The sequence below is a fragment of the Callithrix jacchus genome, chromosome 1 (assembly GCF_049354715.1).
Source record: "Callithrix jacchus isolate 240 chromosome 1, calJac240_pri, whole genome shotgun sequence".
Taxonomy (NCBI): domain Eukaryota; kingdom Metazoa; phylum Chordata; class Mammalia; order Primates; family Cebidae; genus Callithrix; species Callithrix jacchus.
This window is the reverse complement of record NC_133502.1, coordinates 203,254,996-203,271,103: the sequence shown is the minus strand read 5'-3', so window position 1 is coordinate 203,271,103 and position 16,108 is coordinate 203,254,996. Positions and strand designations below refer to the sequence as shown.

General features: G+C 46.9%; 2 protein-coding genes across 8 annotated transcripts in view; one reads left to right on the top strand and one right to left on the bottom strand.

Moving 5' to 3' along the window:
- Positions 1-16,108, bottom strand: part of SYN3 (synapsin III) — a 503,620-nt gene that overhangs the window by 251,163 nt on the left and 236,349 nt on the right. The window lies entirely within an intron of this gene.
- The window catches only part of TIMP3 (TIMP metallopeptidase inhibitor 3), a 56,352-nt gene continuing 49,841 nt past the window's right edge, over positions 9,598-16,108 (top strand). Inside the window, exon 1 of the mRNA XM_002743712.6 lies at positions 9,598-10,006. Coding sequence (XP_002743758.1) covers positions 9,886-10,006 — 121 coding nt within the window. The 5' untranslated portion in view covers positions 9,598-9,885. The remainder of the gene's footprint in view (positions 10,007-16,108) is intronic.

The following is a 16,108-nucleotide window of genomic DNA, read 5'->3' as shown; positions in this document are numbered from 1 at the left end:
TTGTGTACCTTAGTTTTCACTGCTGATGAAGAGGGATGGCAATGGTGATCTCATCTACCTCACAGTTTCTGCTATAAGAATTGGTACAAATTAATATATGCAAACCACCTAGAAGAATGCCTGATATCCAATATGCACTCCATAGGAATTAGTTATTACTATCAAGTGTTTTTAATTCTCTTTTGCCTCCTTTCTTCCATTCCTTCTTTGAGTTAATTACAAGGTCAAATGGGATATAAGCATTCATCTTTATGCCCCTGGGGTCACAGCCTGGTATACATAGTCCTCAGTGAGAATCTACTATGTGCCAGGCACTGTGCAATGCATCTTATTCAGCTTACGGTGTTTGATCCTCATGAAAATCCTATGAAATATGCGTCTCTCCTCTATTTTACCATGAGACAGCTGAGGCTCAGAGGGAGGTTAAGGAACTTGTTCAAGGTCACAGTGAAAAAGCAAAGAAGGATTAAAACTCAGGCTTATGACATCACAGGCCTTGGTTCCTAACCTCCTTGTTGGGTTGCCTTCTAGAATATTCCATGGGAAATTTTGAGAGATGGTTAAATACAACCCATCTGGTTTTACATTTGAAGAAAAGAGTCACTGATTTACTCAAGGTCACATGGCTATTTTATGTGGTAAGACTAGGATAATAACCTAGTATATTGCCACAATCTCATGCTTGAAATTTCAGGAGGAAATGAAGCCAGGTTCATTAGCTGTTAAAATATACTGATGAGTATGCCATCAGCTTGCCTCTGGGCTCTGGGCCCTATCTTTGTAATAATTCAAATGTAATTTTCCTATAGCATCTATGAAAATTTTGAGTAAGGAAGGACACACCCACACCCTTAGAAATTGCCTGCCAAGTCACTTCTCCTGCCTTCTCTCCACTGCATCAAATGAAACAGAGATACATCTCACTTGCCTGCTGATAAAGCTCCCTCCCTGGCCCTCAGAGGTAGGTACTATGCTTCTCTCTGCTTGGCTGCATCAAGAGCTCTGAGCATTCAACGAGAACCCAAAAGACAAAGAAAAATATCACCAGCACTGCAAATGCCCCAATGAACCTGTGGGCACATTGACTTTGAAGTCTTCAGAATGAGTGCTGGTTTGGAGAGAGACCGCCGTGTCTGAATCACAGCTCTGCTACTTCCTTACATGTAAGAAATTGAACATGCAATTTAACTTCTTTGAGCCTCAGTTTCCTTGACCATAAAATGGGCATAAAATAGTACCTATTATTAAGGGTTGTGAAGATTAGAGGGAATACTGCATTGAAAGTGCCTTGCACATAGTAGGTATTCAACTAATGTAAGTTTCCTTCTCTTTTACTTGTCTTAGAAACATTTTCCAGCTTATCATTCCAAGGTTGATGAGTTGCAGAGCAGGGAGACAATTATTTACTGATTATCTCTCATGGGCCCAGCAGAATTAGAGCAGCCTGGAGTGATGGGAAGATGACAAGATACTAAGGGGTCTGATTCTTTGTTTGCCTCTGCCAATAATCTGGTGTCTACTTCTTTAGGTCTGTTTCTGTATCTGTAAAATGATGGAGTTCAACTTGGTAACCTACAGCTTCTCTGACCTTCTGCCTTACCATTATATGACTTCCTAAACACCTCCCTGCTGCCTGGTTGGATAGTTAGCTCCATGATCTCATGGCACCCTTGACTATCCCATTGTAGTTCTTACCACCAACTATTATTTTCTTGTCTTTTTCTCCCAGAAGACTGGAGTTCCTTGGAAACCGGGCTATGACTTGTTCATGGTTATATCTCCAGGGCCTAGTATGGAGTAGTAGACATTCTGTCAATGTCTGGTGAATATTTGAAGGAAGGAGTAAGGAAGGAGAGAACCCTGACCCTTTCCTCCAAAGACTTGATCATCACACTATGACACACACACAAGCTGTGAGGCACATAGAGAATGTCAGTGGGGGATTCATGATTAAGGGCACACCCACAACTTGGAAACAAGACCATCTGTCTTACTGAAGGCATACATTCATGCACCATGCATGCGCTTAGCCATTTGTGATAGTAAATCAAGACACAGCAAGGGCAGAGTTGAAAATCTACGAATACCAGAGCCCATACTAGTTGACCTGGGGGGAATCTTTGACTTGTATACTAAAATGTAGAAGCCAAATGAATTCCAATATTACAAGTACAAAGAAAGGAACAGAGAGATGGAGTGGCCAGCGTGGTGCCAGAAACCAAGAAGACCCAAGAGCCCAGAGTCACCATTGTGTGTCCAGCGCTATTACTGTTCAGGAAGAGAGGCTTTGGCCAGTGGTAGTGAGCACTGGAATTTTCTCAACAAAGCCTTTGCTTCCATTAAAAGGAGAATTCCAGGGTATCTCAGCTGAAAGACCCTTCCTATGATGCCCTCAATCCCTGTGTTCTAACCCTACACACACCAAAGCAACCTTCTGAGGAGAAACTAGCTTCACATGAAGCTCTCTGTGACTATCAGGAGGAAAATATGGCAGTGGTGTTGACATGAGTTCTCTAGCCTATGAGACAATGAAATACCTTACGGGAAACAAGCCCAGTGGGATTGTGGTTGGTTTGCTTGGCTCTTACAGTCCTGAAGACTGATCAACTGAGGGAGCCTCATTTAATTGAGTCTCTGAATCCCAGGAGCTGGATCCCAGAACCTCTGTTGGGGTGAATGTGTGAATGTGATACTCTGACTCCTCCTTTTCTCCACTCCATTCATTGGTTAGTTTATTCCTTTAATATTTATTAAGAGCCTACGATGTGCAGATGCTGTGCTAGGCAGTCAACAGAAGCACCTGGATTTGTTTGCTGTCTATTGGAGAACCAGGGATATCAACCACTAGGGCAACAGAGTGTGCGAGGTGCCCCGTTGGAAACCCAGAGGACCCAGTGTGGATGGGACATGAGTGAGAGAAGAGGAGAGGCCTGAGAGGGGGTGGTCCATTCTGCTGCGGCAGAGAGAGAACCAGAAAACATTCACTAAGTAGTGACTTTAGCTGAATCCTGAAAGACGAATACAAGATTCCTGGCAGGTGAGGTGGAGGAGGGTGGGGGAATATATTGGTGGAGGTTGGATTCCAGGCCAAGAGTGCGTTGTGAACAAGGCTCAGAGAAACTGATAGCTGGAATATAATGGGTTGAAGGAGGGGAGCATGGGTTTAGAGAGATAAGCAAGAACAGGAACTGCTGTTGTATAAATGCAGGGGCAGCCATCTCATTGTATTCTATGTGAAAAGGGCCTCCTCCAGCTGTGGATCGTGGGGCCCTGGGGAAGAGCTAGATCACAGAGGGCCTTGTTTGTCTTTGGAGCTTAAGACTTTGTTCAGAAAGCCACAGAGCATGAGTGAATCATTTCAAGCAAAGGATAGCATGCTTTCAGATTTATATTTTAAAAAATGTACAGAAGCAGCAATGCAAAAGTTGAGGTTGCTAGAGAAAGACTCTGGGGAGGGTAACTAATTATGTCAGTATTGAAATTGCCAGGAAAGAATCCCTGGGGGCCTTATCCAAGGTAGAAATGGTAAGCATGAAAGGAAAGAGGGTTAGAAGAGATATGGAGGGTGAGAATCTGTAGGACCTGGTGGGTGATGGTGTTATCCTCTTGAATGGGTAATCCCAGAGAGGACTGAGGGGAAAAGACAATGAATTTTGGACACCTGGAGTCTAAGGAGGCCCAAGTGAAACTGGGCAGGAGGAAGTTGGAGATAGAAGATAGGCAATCGGAGGGACAGGCAATCCAGTGCACAGAGCATGGTAGAGATCACGGGAGTGCGTGGGGTTGGCCGGGGAGAGTGTAGAGGTGAAAAGGGTAGGAGAGAGAGCCAAGGACAGAAAATTGGGATCCAGCTACATTTTAATTTCAGGAAGAACCTGAGGAGTCTGCCAGTAAGACTGAGAAGGTACAGTTGGAGAGGGAGAAAGCAAAATCCCAGAGAAATCAGGGTCTCAGCAGCCAAGTTTAAAGAAGGATGCGATCAATGGTGTTAACTACTCTTTGGACGGTCCCCACAGCACAGGACAAGACTGTGTTAGTTCCAGCAGGTTCGCTGAAGAGAGCTCAAGTGCCTTGCAGAAACAAGACCTCCAGCCCTGTCTAACAGGAGACCAACCACATGTCCATCCCATTCCCTCCCAAGGCATGAGAGCGCACAGCTGAGACACTCATGTGTGTTCTCTATGTGAAGCTGAGCATGCAACCTTCAAAGAAACCACAAAGGAGCTACTCCACAAAGGAGCTACTCGTTTTTAAAGGAAAAACACATGAACTCCATGGGCATAAGGAAGACATTAAAACAGGGTTGGGGAAAAGTTCTTCTCCTTCCATTTCATATTACCCTTCTCAGAAATAATTGACTGCTGAATATATGGTCACTAAAACACACACACACACACACACACACACACACACACACACACACGAAAACAAAAGCTGGAATATTTGACTTTACTTCCCATTTCCCACCACCCTAGATAACATAGGATATAGCATGGCTTTATTGCACACATGTGTTTTCTGGCTTAAAAACCCTGGGAGTAGATCCCTGTGGAAAGAACTATGAAAACTCCAGGATTCATGTGAATGTAGCCAGAGACTCTTGCGGAGGGGTCTTCACTTCACTGGCAAGGCTGGGGGAGAGCTGGGGCAATTTTACTGCCATGAAATTGGCTCCAGATGGAGGCAAGGAAAGGTGTTTATCCCCTGCTGGTGCCAGACACAGACAGAGCCTGCAGTACCTAGCATCTTAGGCTCAGAATTGCCCTGTGCCAGGCAGCAACCCCACTGAGGGTCTGGCCAGGGCTCACAGGGAAATGAGTGGACCAGGCTGTCTGCTGCTTGGAAAAGGCCATTTTGAATATAATGACTTTCACGTGGACTATGGGACTTGGGGGAAGGCATTGTGGTTAGGATCCGGAGGGGAAGAGGGAGGAAAGCAAAGAGGAGCTTCCCTATCAGGCAACAGAAATGACAGCACCTTCTCCAGGTTGAATTTCCAAAGCCCAGCTCTTCCCTGGAAGAGTGGGGCTGTGGCATCCTCTGCAGTGTTCCCAGACTGCCCTAAGGCCCCAAACCAATGATTCACAACAATGTTGCTTCCCCAGAGAGCGTCTCCCCTTTGGGTTGACATGTGGCCAGCTCAGGGGTGGAGGAGCTCCGGCAGCCACGAACCCAGACGGGATGTTGACTGAGAGCTTTGTGGCCATGGCAGAGGGGAGGGGTGAGCATCACCCACTCAAACGCACCCGCACCCCACCGATGAATGTGGAAATGTGCTGTCCCGCCCTCACACAGAGACAACCGACCAGGACTGCAGGCTGAGCAAATGGATGTTCTCTGGCTTATAGTGCCCCCTAGCACTGGCCAGAAGGATAGAGCTCCGAGAACTCTCCAAGGAGCCACCACCTACCTGCCTGTCTGAATGCTGGAAAGGAGTTGGTGGTGCTGATCACTGGACCCATTCAACCAATTCTTATTAAACTCATTGTTACCAACAGTTGATCCCTGTCTTCTAGGGGCTTACAGCTCAGGAAGGGAAACAGATGGGTAAACAATCACATTCGAGTCAGCTAAGTATCGTCAAAGAAGTTAATACGGGGTGCTGTGGGTATACATGGGAGGGGAATCAGAGGAGGTTTCCCAGAGGAGGTGACATCTAAACTGAGATCTGAAGGATGTGGAAGAGTTTGATGACTTTCGAAGACCAAAAAGAAAATGGAGATAAAAAAGACACCTTCCAAAACTTTTAGTGCTATGACCCAAGAGGCAAGCAGGCAGGTGAAGACATAACTACACTGGGCACCGCCAGAAGCCAGATCCTGTCTCTCCTAGGTCTTTAGCATCACAGGCTTCTCTGAAATTCCATTTTCAGCATTGATTCTTGGGGGAGGTAGCAGTTTAGGAACTCAGTGTTGGCTGGGAAACTGATGCGTGGTCTTCAGTCTTAAGTACATTCCTGTGTGTCAAACCTGTTTAAACAGCAAGACCCATCTCCCCTTCAGAAATATTCACTTCTCCTTGAGGATTTCCCATGGAATCTTAGAATTTTTGAGGCAAGAGAGATCCTGGGGACCACTGAGTTCTATCTTTTGTCCAATAAACACAGAAGTCAAAGTTGACTCCTGGACAGGCAAAGTGACTTGACCAAGGCAGGTGCACAACTACTCTGCAACATTCGGAACAAATCCCAGGTCTTTTGATTTTTTTTTCCCCACTCTACTCTCTTTTCATTTCCCAGAAACAAAGTTTTCATGTGCCTTTTTATAGTGATATGTTTGGAATGCATTAGCTCGACATTTAGAAAGGGGAAAAAAATAAACACACAAGAGATAAACCTGTCATGAGGACAAACCTGTATTTCTTCTGATTGGCTCAGAGGATGATTATTATCATAATAGAGAATTATTTAATCAGTGCAGGTTAAAGTTCTCTGTGGGCTGGGCACTGTACAAAGAGACTCAAATGGATCTATCTACAGATCTCAAAAGCAGATATGAGATCTGTGAAAGGCTGGTGTTTCCAAGGCCACAGTACAAGCTTGGGCCACACCCTAGAGCTTGGAGGACTGAGGCCTGAAAAGGGGCAAGTTCCTTCACCTGTCTGAATCTTATTTTTCCCACATTTAAAATAAGGATGGGTAGTTTCTGAGGTCCTTTTTACAACTTCTCTTCCTACAGACTCCAGCATCCTATAACTTGATACAAAGAGGGTGGATATGGATATGGACTCATGTTTCCTAGAAAAGTTCTAGGAAAGGGAATACCCAGTCATCCTGGTAGGTGTGTAGACAGGCCAGATAGATCTTGAAACTTAGTTCTTCCCAGATTTATAAATCTATCACTGTTTTTAGCTGTCAAGAGAAAGCAGGAGAGCCTGTATCTTCACTCTTACCATTAACCTCAGGTCCACCCCACCTAGCTTATTAAATGATGTTGAAAAAACAATTCTTACATATTACTAGGCTCATGAAGGGGGTAGCCCTAGCAGGAGGACTTCCCTGCACAAGGATTCATGGAGTTTGCTCTTTCTCTTCCTTAGGGTGAGAACTGAACTGCCTTCACATGGCGGGTAGAGGGGAACTGACTCAGGTTAGGAATAAGGCAGAACATCCTAACTGAAAAGCTCTTGGAATTTGTTAAACTTCGAGACACTGCATGGACTGGCTTAGGACACGGAGTGAGAGGAAATTAACCAAAAGGTAATTTCATTACCTTTCAGCTGGAAAAAAGATCAGATTCCACTTGCGATTTCATAATTAGGTAACTGCCGGAATAAAATGCTTCAGATGCTTTCTATGAGAAAACTGCTGCTTGAAGTTCAGCAGAAGTTATCTACTTGATACTTATATTTCAGGAAAGGCTTTCCCTTGGAGAAAATATCGGCAGATTGGACAAAATTATAACAGGAAAAGAAAGAGAAGAGAGGGCCTCTATCATGTAAGATGCTTATTCAAAGTGGATTTGGTCTGGAAAGTCTTATAAAACCTTCCACATGACTGTGGAATAAGTCATGTGGAGTGCGGGGATAAGCGAAACTCTCAAATTCCACCACGTATGCCCTCATTCAACCTGGATCCTTAGACTGGCCTCCAGGGCACTCTGCTCAGGATTCAGTGGGCTATTGGCCACACCCATGCTCCAGTCTCCTGAGACCCTATTTGGTTCTCAGAGAGCTAAAAAGCAGTGTGGCTAAATATCCTAGGCCTCAAAATATTCCTACTGTGGTTGGGGAAGTAATACAATCATACCCCATAAAACAATGAAAACAGTGCTGGAAAAACATCGAGTGACAGAAACATCTCTATGGGTTAGGACACAGAGTGAAGACAGGGAGGGTTTTTAAAGCTGGGTGGGGAACAAGCCAGAATGATGTGGAAACTGGTTTCCCTTTCCTATGGCTAAAATGCTCAAGGGGGGAAAAGGAGTTTCAAAAATGTTCTTGGAAATACTGCCTCTCACAAATTCTTTGGCCTCTGCTGTCCCACTGTCACTTCTCTGAGAGGTAACCAGAGGAGTTCTGAGAAAGAAGCTGAACTTGCATTTCTCCCTGTTTTTATTTGTTCCAAACTTGTAGCATTTCTGCAGCTCAAACATATGAATCTTTAACAGGATGAAGTGGAAGAGAAAGGGAGAGAGACAAGTGTAGAAAGATGGAAGATCCCAGCTGCAAACGGCCACTTGCAGTTATATGGAACAGATGCTGAAGTTCGGGGAAATGCAAGTCTCTCTGCAGATGGGAAGGGGCAGTGGAAAGGGGTGACTTGAGTTCCTGGCTGGCCACCAATCATCTTATCACCTGGAAAGTGGGAGTGATACGTGCACTTGCTTTTCCTATCTAGAAGGATTATTGTGAGCACTATAATGAGGTAAGGTACGGAATCCTGTTTTTAAAAATACAAAGCAGAATCAAGATGTTAATAATAAGGATAGTAATTGTGTTCGTTATTTGCAATCATCCGTTATAGCTAGCAGTCTAGGATCCTGGATCGCTCTCCTGGTTTTACTACAGTTTTGGATCAGCTCACCCACAAATCCCTTGCTGAAGGGTGGCGACCTGTCAGCAGCCATGGGTGGGGAACCATTTCCTCTTGCCTTTCTACTTTCTGTCTTGCAAACATGCCCAGGACGTTTGTACTTGTGTTCCTCCTCCCTGGCACTCTCTCCCGTGGCTTGTCCAGAGCTGATCCTCCTCTTTGCCCACTTCTCAGCAAGGATGGCACTTCAGGGAGCCCTTCCCTTGTTAGCACAGAGAAAGCAGCGCCTTCCCCGGTTACGTTCAACCCAGAACTCTGTTTTCTTCATAGCCCTAGCATCATAGAAAATCACCCTGTGCATTCATGGATTTCCCTGGGGGCAAGGGCTTTGTGTTGCTTAACCCAGCATCCCGAACTGTGTTTGTTGAATGAATACAGAACCCCGTTTGCTCTGGGGGAGCACAGAAAAACAATCTTCTATCATATATCATAGCCAGCTGCAAACAGCAGATGGCTTCTCATATCCCAGAGAGTAAGAACCAGAGAGAGAGAGAGAGAGAGAGAGAGAGAGAGAGAGAGAGAGAGAGAGAGAGAGAGAGAGAGAGAGAGAGATGTGTGTGTGTGTGTGTTTGGGTCTTTCTCCTCTGCTCTCTCCAGAGAAACTGGAGGGGTAGCAGTTAGCATCCCCGATAGCTATTCCACCATGTGCAATCAAGGACTCAAGGACATGGCCAACCCTGACTCGTGGAAGGGGTTCTGCTGGGGTGGGTGAGTGGCGGTAGTTGGTTCTGGTTTGGGTCAGAGGCACCCAGTGGCGTGGGGCGAGGGCGCATATGAGAGGGGGCCCCAGGGCGCCGCTCGGAGGACCCGGCGGTAAGCACTGGTCCCGGGCGCACCCCAGCCCACCCACTCGCGTGCCCACGGCGGTATTATTCCCTATAAGGATCTGAACGGTCCGGGGGTGGCCCCGCCCCGCTGCCCCGCGCCCCCGGCCCCGCCCCCTTTTTGGAGGGCCGATGAGGTAATGCGGCTCTGCCATTGGTCTGAGGGGGCGGGCCCCGAGCACCCGAGGCGGGGTCCCCGGGGGCCCAGGCTATATCACTCAACCGCCCAGGCAGCGGCGCAGAGCGGGCAGCAGGCAGGCGGCGGGCGTTTAGACGGCTTCTCCTCCTCCTCTTGCTCCTCCAGCTACTGCTCCTTCGCCGGTAGGCCGCCCGCGGAGTCCTGCACCAGCGCCGAGGCAGCCTCGCCGCGCCCTATCCCGTCCCGCTGGGCACTCGGAGGGCAGGGCGCCGGAGGCCAAAGTTGCCCCGCACGGCCCGGCGGGCGAGCGAGCTCGGGCTGCAGCAGCCCCGCCGGCGGTGCGCACGGCAACTTTGGAGAGGCGAGCAGCAGCCCCGGCAGTAGCGGCAATGACTCCCTGGCTCGGGCTCGTCGTCCTCCTGGGCAGCTGGAGCCTGGGGGACTGGGGCGCCGAGGCGTGCACATGCTCACCCAGCCACCCCCAGGACGCCTTCTGCAACTCCGACATCGGTAAGCGCTACCGGTGCCCCGCCCGAGCCCCGCGCTGCAGCCGGGACTGCTGCGCGGCCCAGGGAGGCAGGACAAGCCCCACTCCTTTCCTCTGTCCCAAGAAAGGGGCAAACGGGGTTGGGGCGGAGTGGAGAAACTCAATGTCCTTGGCCGGGGGCGCTGGCATAGCCAAGAGGGGAAGATGGCCTGCAGAGGAAACTCGCTGTGGCTGAGCGATCCCTTGGCCGCCTTTGCTTTCCTAACTTAGGGCGTGAGGTTCCTGCCTGTTCTTTTGACATCTGAAAAATGTCCCCATTCACTACTAAAGGAGGAAGGGCTAGAAGAGAAGGGTGGGGAAAGGTTCTCAAAGCTTGGAATGCTAACTAAAGTGCTGGGAAGTTGACTAGTTAAAAAAAAAAGTTGCCAGCCATGTGCACGGAAAGTTGCAGGAGAAACTTGGAGTACTCCGAATTTGCATCATCTCCTGTGCCCATGAAATTTATTCTTTTCACTGAGACCCAACCCAACTGCAGGCTTCCCAAGCAAGCGCAAACCGAGCTTCTTGGACTGCCAAGTTTGGGTGGATTTAAGGGGGAAAGGAGGAGAAAGCTGTGGCGTTGACCCACCCCCTGGAGGCACTGTATTTGAGAGTGTTGATAGCCAGCAGAAGGTGGTGTGTGTGAGGGATCACTTATCACATAGCTGTGAAAATTCACAGGAAGGCTATTTTTTTTTTCCTTGAATGTGTGTGGGGAGGGAGAGAATGGGTAGTGGAAAACAGATTTGTCACTAAAAGAACAAAGCTGCCAAGGGTCACATCTGGATGACAGTTCCAGACTGGACTTAGTGTCTTGAGTAGAGTGATCCTGTAAGGAGCAGGAGGTCCTACTCCTTAGCATGTACAGAGGGCCTTGAGAGCATCCTGGGAGGCTTGTCTGGGAGTGTTTGGGATACCCGTGGCCAAAGGCGGGGTGGCATCTGGAAAACATCTCTCTCTTCCTTTCCAGCCTATAAAGCATGCAAGTCCAGTGGCCCTGCTGGGATAGTGTGTGTGCTGAGCTGGGTGGTGGGGTGGGACAGCCTTGCCACCCTCTGCCTGTGTCGATTCAGAGGTGAAGAATGGAGCGTGTGTGTTTTAAGTACAGTCATAAAGGAGAAGGAAATTTTCCACTGAGTCTTGGGTGAGGGACTCTACCAGTGTGTTGCAGTGAGGAGGGGGAGGAGGCAGGAGCTTGGCAGGGGAGGCAGTAGAGGCCGGGAGGGGTGCTGCTGGTGGACTGGACTGAGCCTAGAGGTCAAAGTGGGAGTGTGGTGACCAGAAAGTCAGTGCAGCTAAAGGGGTTTGTGTGATCTGAGGTCACCCTTGTTAGAGGTTTCCTGGGGCTGCAGGGTGCATCATTCCCTCTCCCTGGGGAACCTAGCTGGCCCCTGGTTTGTGTATTGCTTAAAAGATCCTTTTGGGCAGCCTGAAGCCTGGGAAAGGTTTTCCTCCCTCCTCCTCTTACCGCCTCCACCCACATTCCACTTACTCTTTCCCTCCTCATTCCAGTTTGTGACATGCCCACCTGATTAGTATGGGGAGTTGCTGCTGCTTCTGAGTTCCAGTTTTGCCCAGCGGGAGCACACATGCACCGGCCAGGAGGCTGGCAAGTGGAATCAGGGTGTGCAGGGGTGCAGCTCAAGTCCAATTCTGCTGGAAAATGGGCTGGGTGGGTTCACCTGGGGTTTTTTTTTTGGTATGCAGTGGGAGTGGGTCCCCATTTTTCCCCCTTGCCCTTTGTTTTGGGGTTTCTACTCTAGAAACTGACCACAGAAAAGTGAAAACAAGCATGAGTAAATCCTGCTCCAATGCAGGCCCTCCAGTATGTTTACTGCTTAGGTTTCCTGCGGTGGGTCTGAGCGATGCAGAAGTTTCTCACAATTTCTCTGGATTGATTCAATAAATACCTCCCTCACTCCTTTTAATAAATTTCCCAGAGAAAAGCTAAGTTACCAGGAAGTACCCAAAGAGCAGGAGATTGTGGTAGCAAAAAGAAAAAAAGAAACAAAAAATCTTCGATGCTCTGGCATGGATCCCAAATTGTCCCGCCTGGGTTTGGTGCACTGCACTAGTGGCAGGGATGAGCTAATGCTTTTAAAATGGGAGGTGTGGGTGTGGGCTGCTTGCCTGCCGACCTCCTGCACCTTGCACAGCACCCTACTGGCATCCAGTACTTGGCTCCCAAGTATCCTTGCTCAGAGCCTTTCTGGTTTCCAGTCTGGCTTAAAACTGTCCATTCTCTCCCTCAAGAAAATATGTAAGAGCTCCCAATTCCTTTGGACCCACACAATCCTTTCATTCAACTTTGTAGCCCCCTAAAGGTGTTCATTCCTGCCTATCAACTTCCTCTTCTAGAACCTTCATGGTGGTGTTCTCTTCACGGCTTGGTGCCATGTTGGCCTAGCAAAAGGCATAGTAGGCCTGGCCCGGCCCTCTCCAGGGGGGCTGCCGGATGGCCTTTCTTCCTCTCTTTCCTCGTCCACAGGTGTCTCTTTTTGTCTTTTGTCCCCAAAGTCCTAGGGCCTGGCACAGCATTCTGGGGGAGGAGGAGTTAAAAGGTGTTTCTATAGCAACTCCAGGTCCTGCACCCTATGGAAGTGTTTAGGAGAAGAATAAACTACATGCTGACTTATCAGACACACTGTTGGGGAAAGAAAGGGACTTGGCAGCCGACGGGATGTCTGAGGTCCCCCTCCCTGGCCAGTCATTGCCCCTGAAACTCCTGAAAAAACCTTGACTCTAGAGGAGGCATGGGAGGGGGCTAGGGACGAAGAAGGTGGCCTCGGCGGGCAGATCCGCTTTGGCAGCTCCATCTAGCTCAGGAAGGGCTGGGCAGTGCCAAGGGCTTTCTGAAAATGTGTGTGTGTGTGTGTGTGTGTGTGTGGCTTCTACAAAAGAGGTGTTTAACTCTAAAAAGGATGTAGAGAGGCCAGGTGCCTCTCTCAGTCAGTGCCATGGGGGGGTGCAGCAGAGACAGAATTTTGCTTCAGAATGCCAAGCCCTTCTCTCTTTCTCTCCAGCCTCCTTTGCATGGGAGGAATGGGGCTGTGTTATGGAGTGTGTTCAGGGCCTGCCTCTGTGCCTGCTGGGAATTTGAGCATGAGGCTCAGCTTGGGGGCTGGCTGCCAGCCATGGAGGATGGCCCCTGGATATCTCCAAATTGTTTTGACAGGGCCCAGTGCCAGCAGATTCTTTCAGTATCAGATCTGAGGTTGTCATTTTAGTAAAGAAGCCATTTTCAAAGAAACCAGATCCATTCCCTCTCCCTCTCACACACAATTACACCTCAACGTTGGGCTTTGCAACTTAAGGAAAAAAGAAATAATCAGACTTTGGAGAGGTGCCAGCACTTGGTAGGGCAAGTCTGGGGGACCCAGGCTACGGATGTCTTGGGAACCATGGAAGGAGGAGAGCTGCTATGCAGCTGGAGAAGGGAAGAGACAGCTCTCTTGGTGGCAAGCACTTCCCCAATGCCATCTCTTTCACCCCTTCCTCCACCCAGCAATTTTAAGAGTAGGTATTGTACCCATTTTTCAGATGAAAAACACTGAGGCTGAAGAGATTGTGCTTGTCCAAGGCCACCTAGTTGCTAAATGATAAAGCTAAAATGTATTATCAGTTATACCATCCTTCAAAAACTTTTCAACTTTGATACATGATATTCCAAAATGACCAGGAGATGGAATGGTTGATTAACATTTGAAGAATGCTTTGCTTCTACATTTGGATTTTCCTTAAAAATATGAAGACAGCTAGAATGGCCAGAGGTTTTCATTATAAATCACCTTTAGGGAGGGAGAGCTTATTATTATTTTAGAGTATCACAGACGAAAATTCTAATGTTCTTTGGCTATTAGAACTGGAAAAGACCCTCAAAACCATCAAGCCACAGTAATGAAAGGACTTGGTTTGTCTCACTGTGGCCCAGGGAGAAATAAAGTTAATAGAGACAAGACATTTCAGGACTTCAAGACTGCTTACAGGTGGGGATGAGTTAGGGCTCCCCAGGGGGAGCCAAGGTGGTGGGAGGAAAGCAGAGGGGGAGTCAGGAGACTGGGTCCCAGTTGGAGAAGGTGCCCCTCTGACAGTTCTGTGTCCCTTTTATAGTCCCTGGATAGATAAGGCTAGAAAAGTGGCCACGGAAGTGGCTTGGGTGAAGGGATTTTTGTTTTGCAGGAACAGCAGGAATCATTCAGCTCCACTGCTGAATGGCACATTCCAACAGGTTCATTAATTAAAAACAAAAACAACAACACAATTCTCCATTGCACTGGGCTTTCACCATTCCAGCCAGTATGGATGAGGAGGCCCCTTCTTCTACCTTTTGTGGTAGTCAACTCCCAGGTGGCCTCAAGAGGCAGGGTAGGGTAGTGGAAAGGTGATGGGGAGGGCAAATCTGAGCTCCACTCCTTCCTCTGGGGCTTGCTGGCTGTGTGTGCCTAGGCATATATGGGCTATCTTTAAGCTTTAGTTTTCTTATTTATATAAGGAGAATAACAGTTTGTACCATCTTGGCCTATTTTTACCTATATTTTAAAAGCTACAAGTATATGAATGCATCCTATGTCCATGTATGTATCTTTGTGTGTATCTATGATATATCCATCTCTATCTATCCATCTATCTGTCAGAGTAAAATCCTTTTTGATTACTTTTTCTAACTCTAGTCCCTTCTCCAAATCCTTTTTTTCCTATACATTTATATACATAGGTACCCATAGCAAATTTATAGTAGTTTTTCCCTTAGAAGCATTAATAGTAGGACATTAAAATAGTGGAATACCACATATAGTATTCTGCTTGTTTCCCATTTAACAATGTGTAATAGAGCTCTTTCTAAGTTAATTTATATATAAATGTCAGAGGGGCACGTTCTCTAGCTGGGACCCAGTCTCTTGACCTCCCCCCAGCTTTCCTCCCACCACATTGGCGGAGTAAATACCTCCCCTGGGGAGCCCTAACTCACCCCCACCTGTAAGCAAAGAGTCTTGAAGCCCCAAAATATCCGGTCTCTATTAACTTTACTTCTCCCTGGACCACAGTGTGACAAACCAAGTTCTTTTATTACTGTGGCTTAATGGTTTTGAGGAGATATATATATATATCTCCTCAAAATATATATTCTCAAATATATATATATACACACACATATATATATATATTTCTTTTATGTATTCCATGAGATTAGAATTTTAAACCGCTAGTAATTATAGAGTGATTATTATGTGTCAGGTATCATTCTAAGTTATTAACTTACATTAACTCATTTAATTCTCTCAGTTTTATGAGGGAGGTGTGCTATTGTCATCTCCATTTTACAGCTGAGGAAACTGAAGCTTAGAAAAATTAGGTAACTCTTTAAGGTCATACTGCTAGCAAGGAATAGAGCCTGTATTTAAGCCTCTGCACACTGGCTCTAAAATATATTAAACAACTATACTATATATCACACTATACTGTATCATATTATATATAACTACATACTCTTATATTATTATAATCATATAATGTGCATTTTCCATTTTAATTGTTTCTGCCAATTTGCCCTCCACAGTGGCTGTGTTAACATAGTTCTTTTCGTATGTTCAACATGAGGGGATAGAGGAATATTATAGCCCTGTGCTTAAGAGACTTCCATGCATCTCTCAAATAGAAATCAATTTATACTTTTTATTGACTTTCTGAGCTTTTTTTCTTCTTCTTGTCTCTTTCAAAGGGAGCAAAATTAGGGCCACGAAGACCAAGTTAATTCGAGTATTTTCATAGGGAGAGGAAGGCTGCAATGCCAGGAAAGCTGTGACCCTTGACTTGTTGCAGTGTTGGAGTCATTCCATTGAAGACTGTTTTATTTATGTATTTATTTTGCTTTCATAATAAGCAGTAGACTATTTATTACACGAAGTTGTTTGACCTTGAGGACTTACATGGATTCGGGTTCAAAGGTATATGTGGCTGTGTTTTGAACACACATACACAAGATGTTGCTTTCTGACTCAAAGCTGTCCACTGGCCAGGCTCATGGTGGCAGCAAAGGCATTCATCTGTCTCCCTTCTTGTTGCATATGGATGGTGATTGGGTAAGA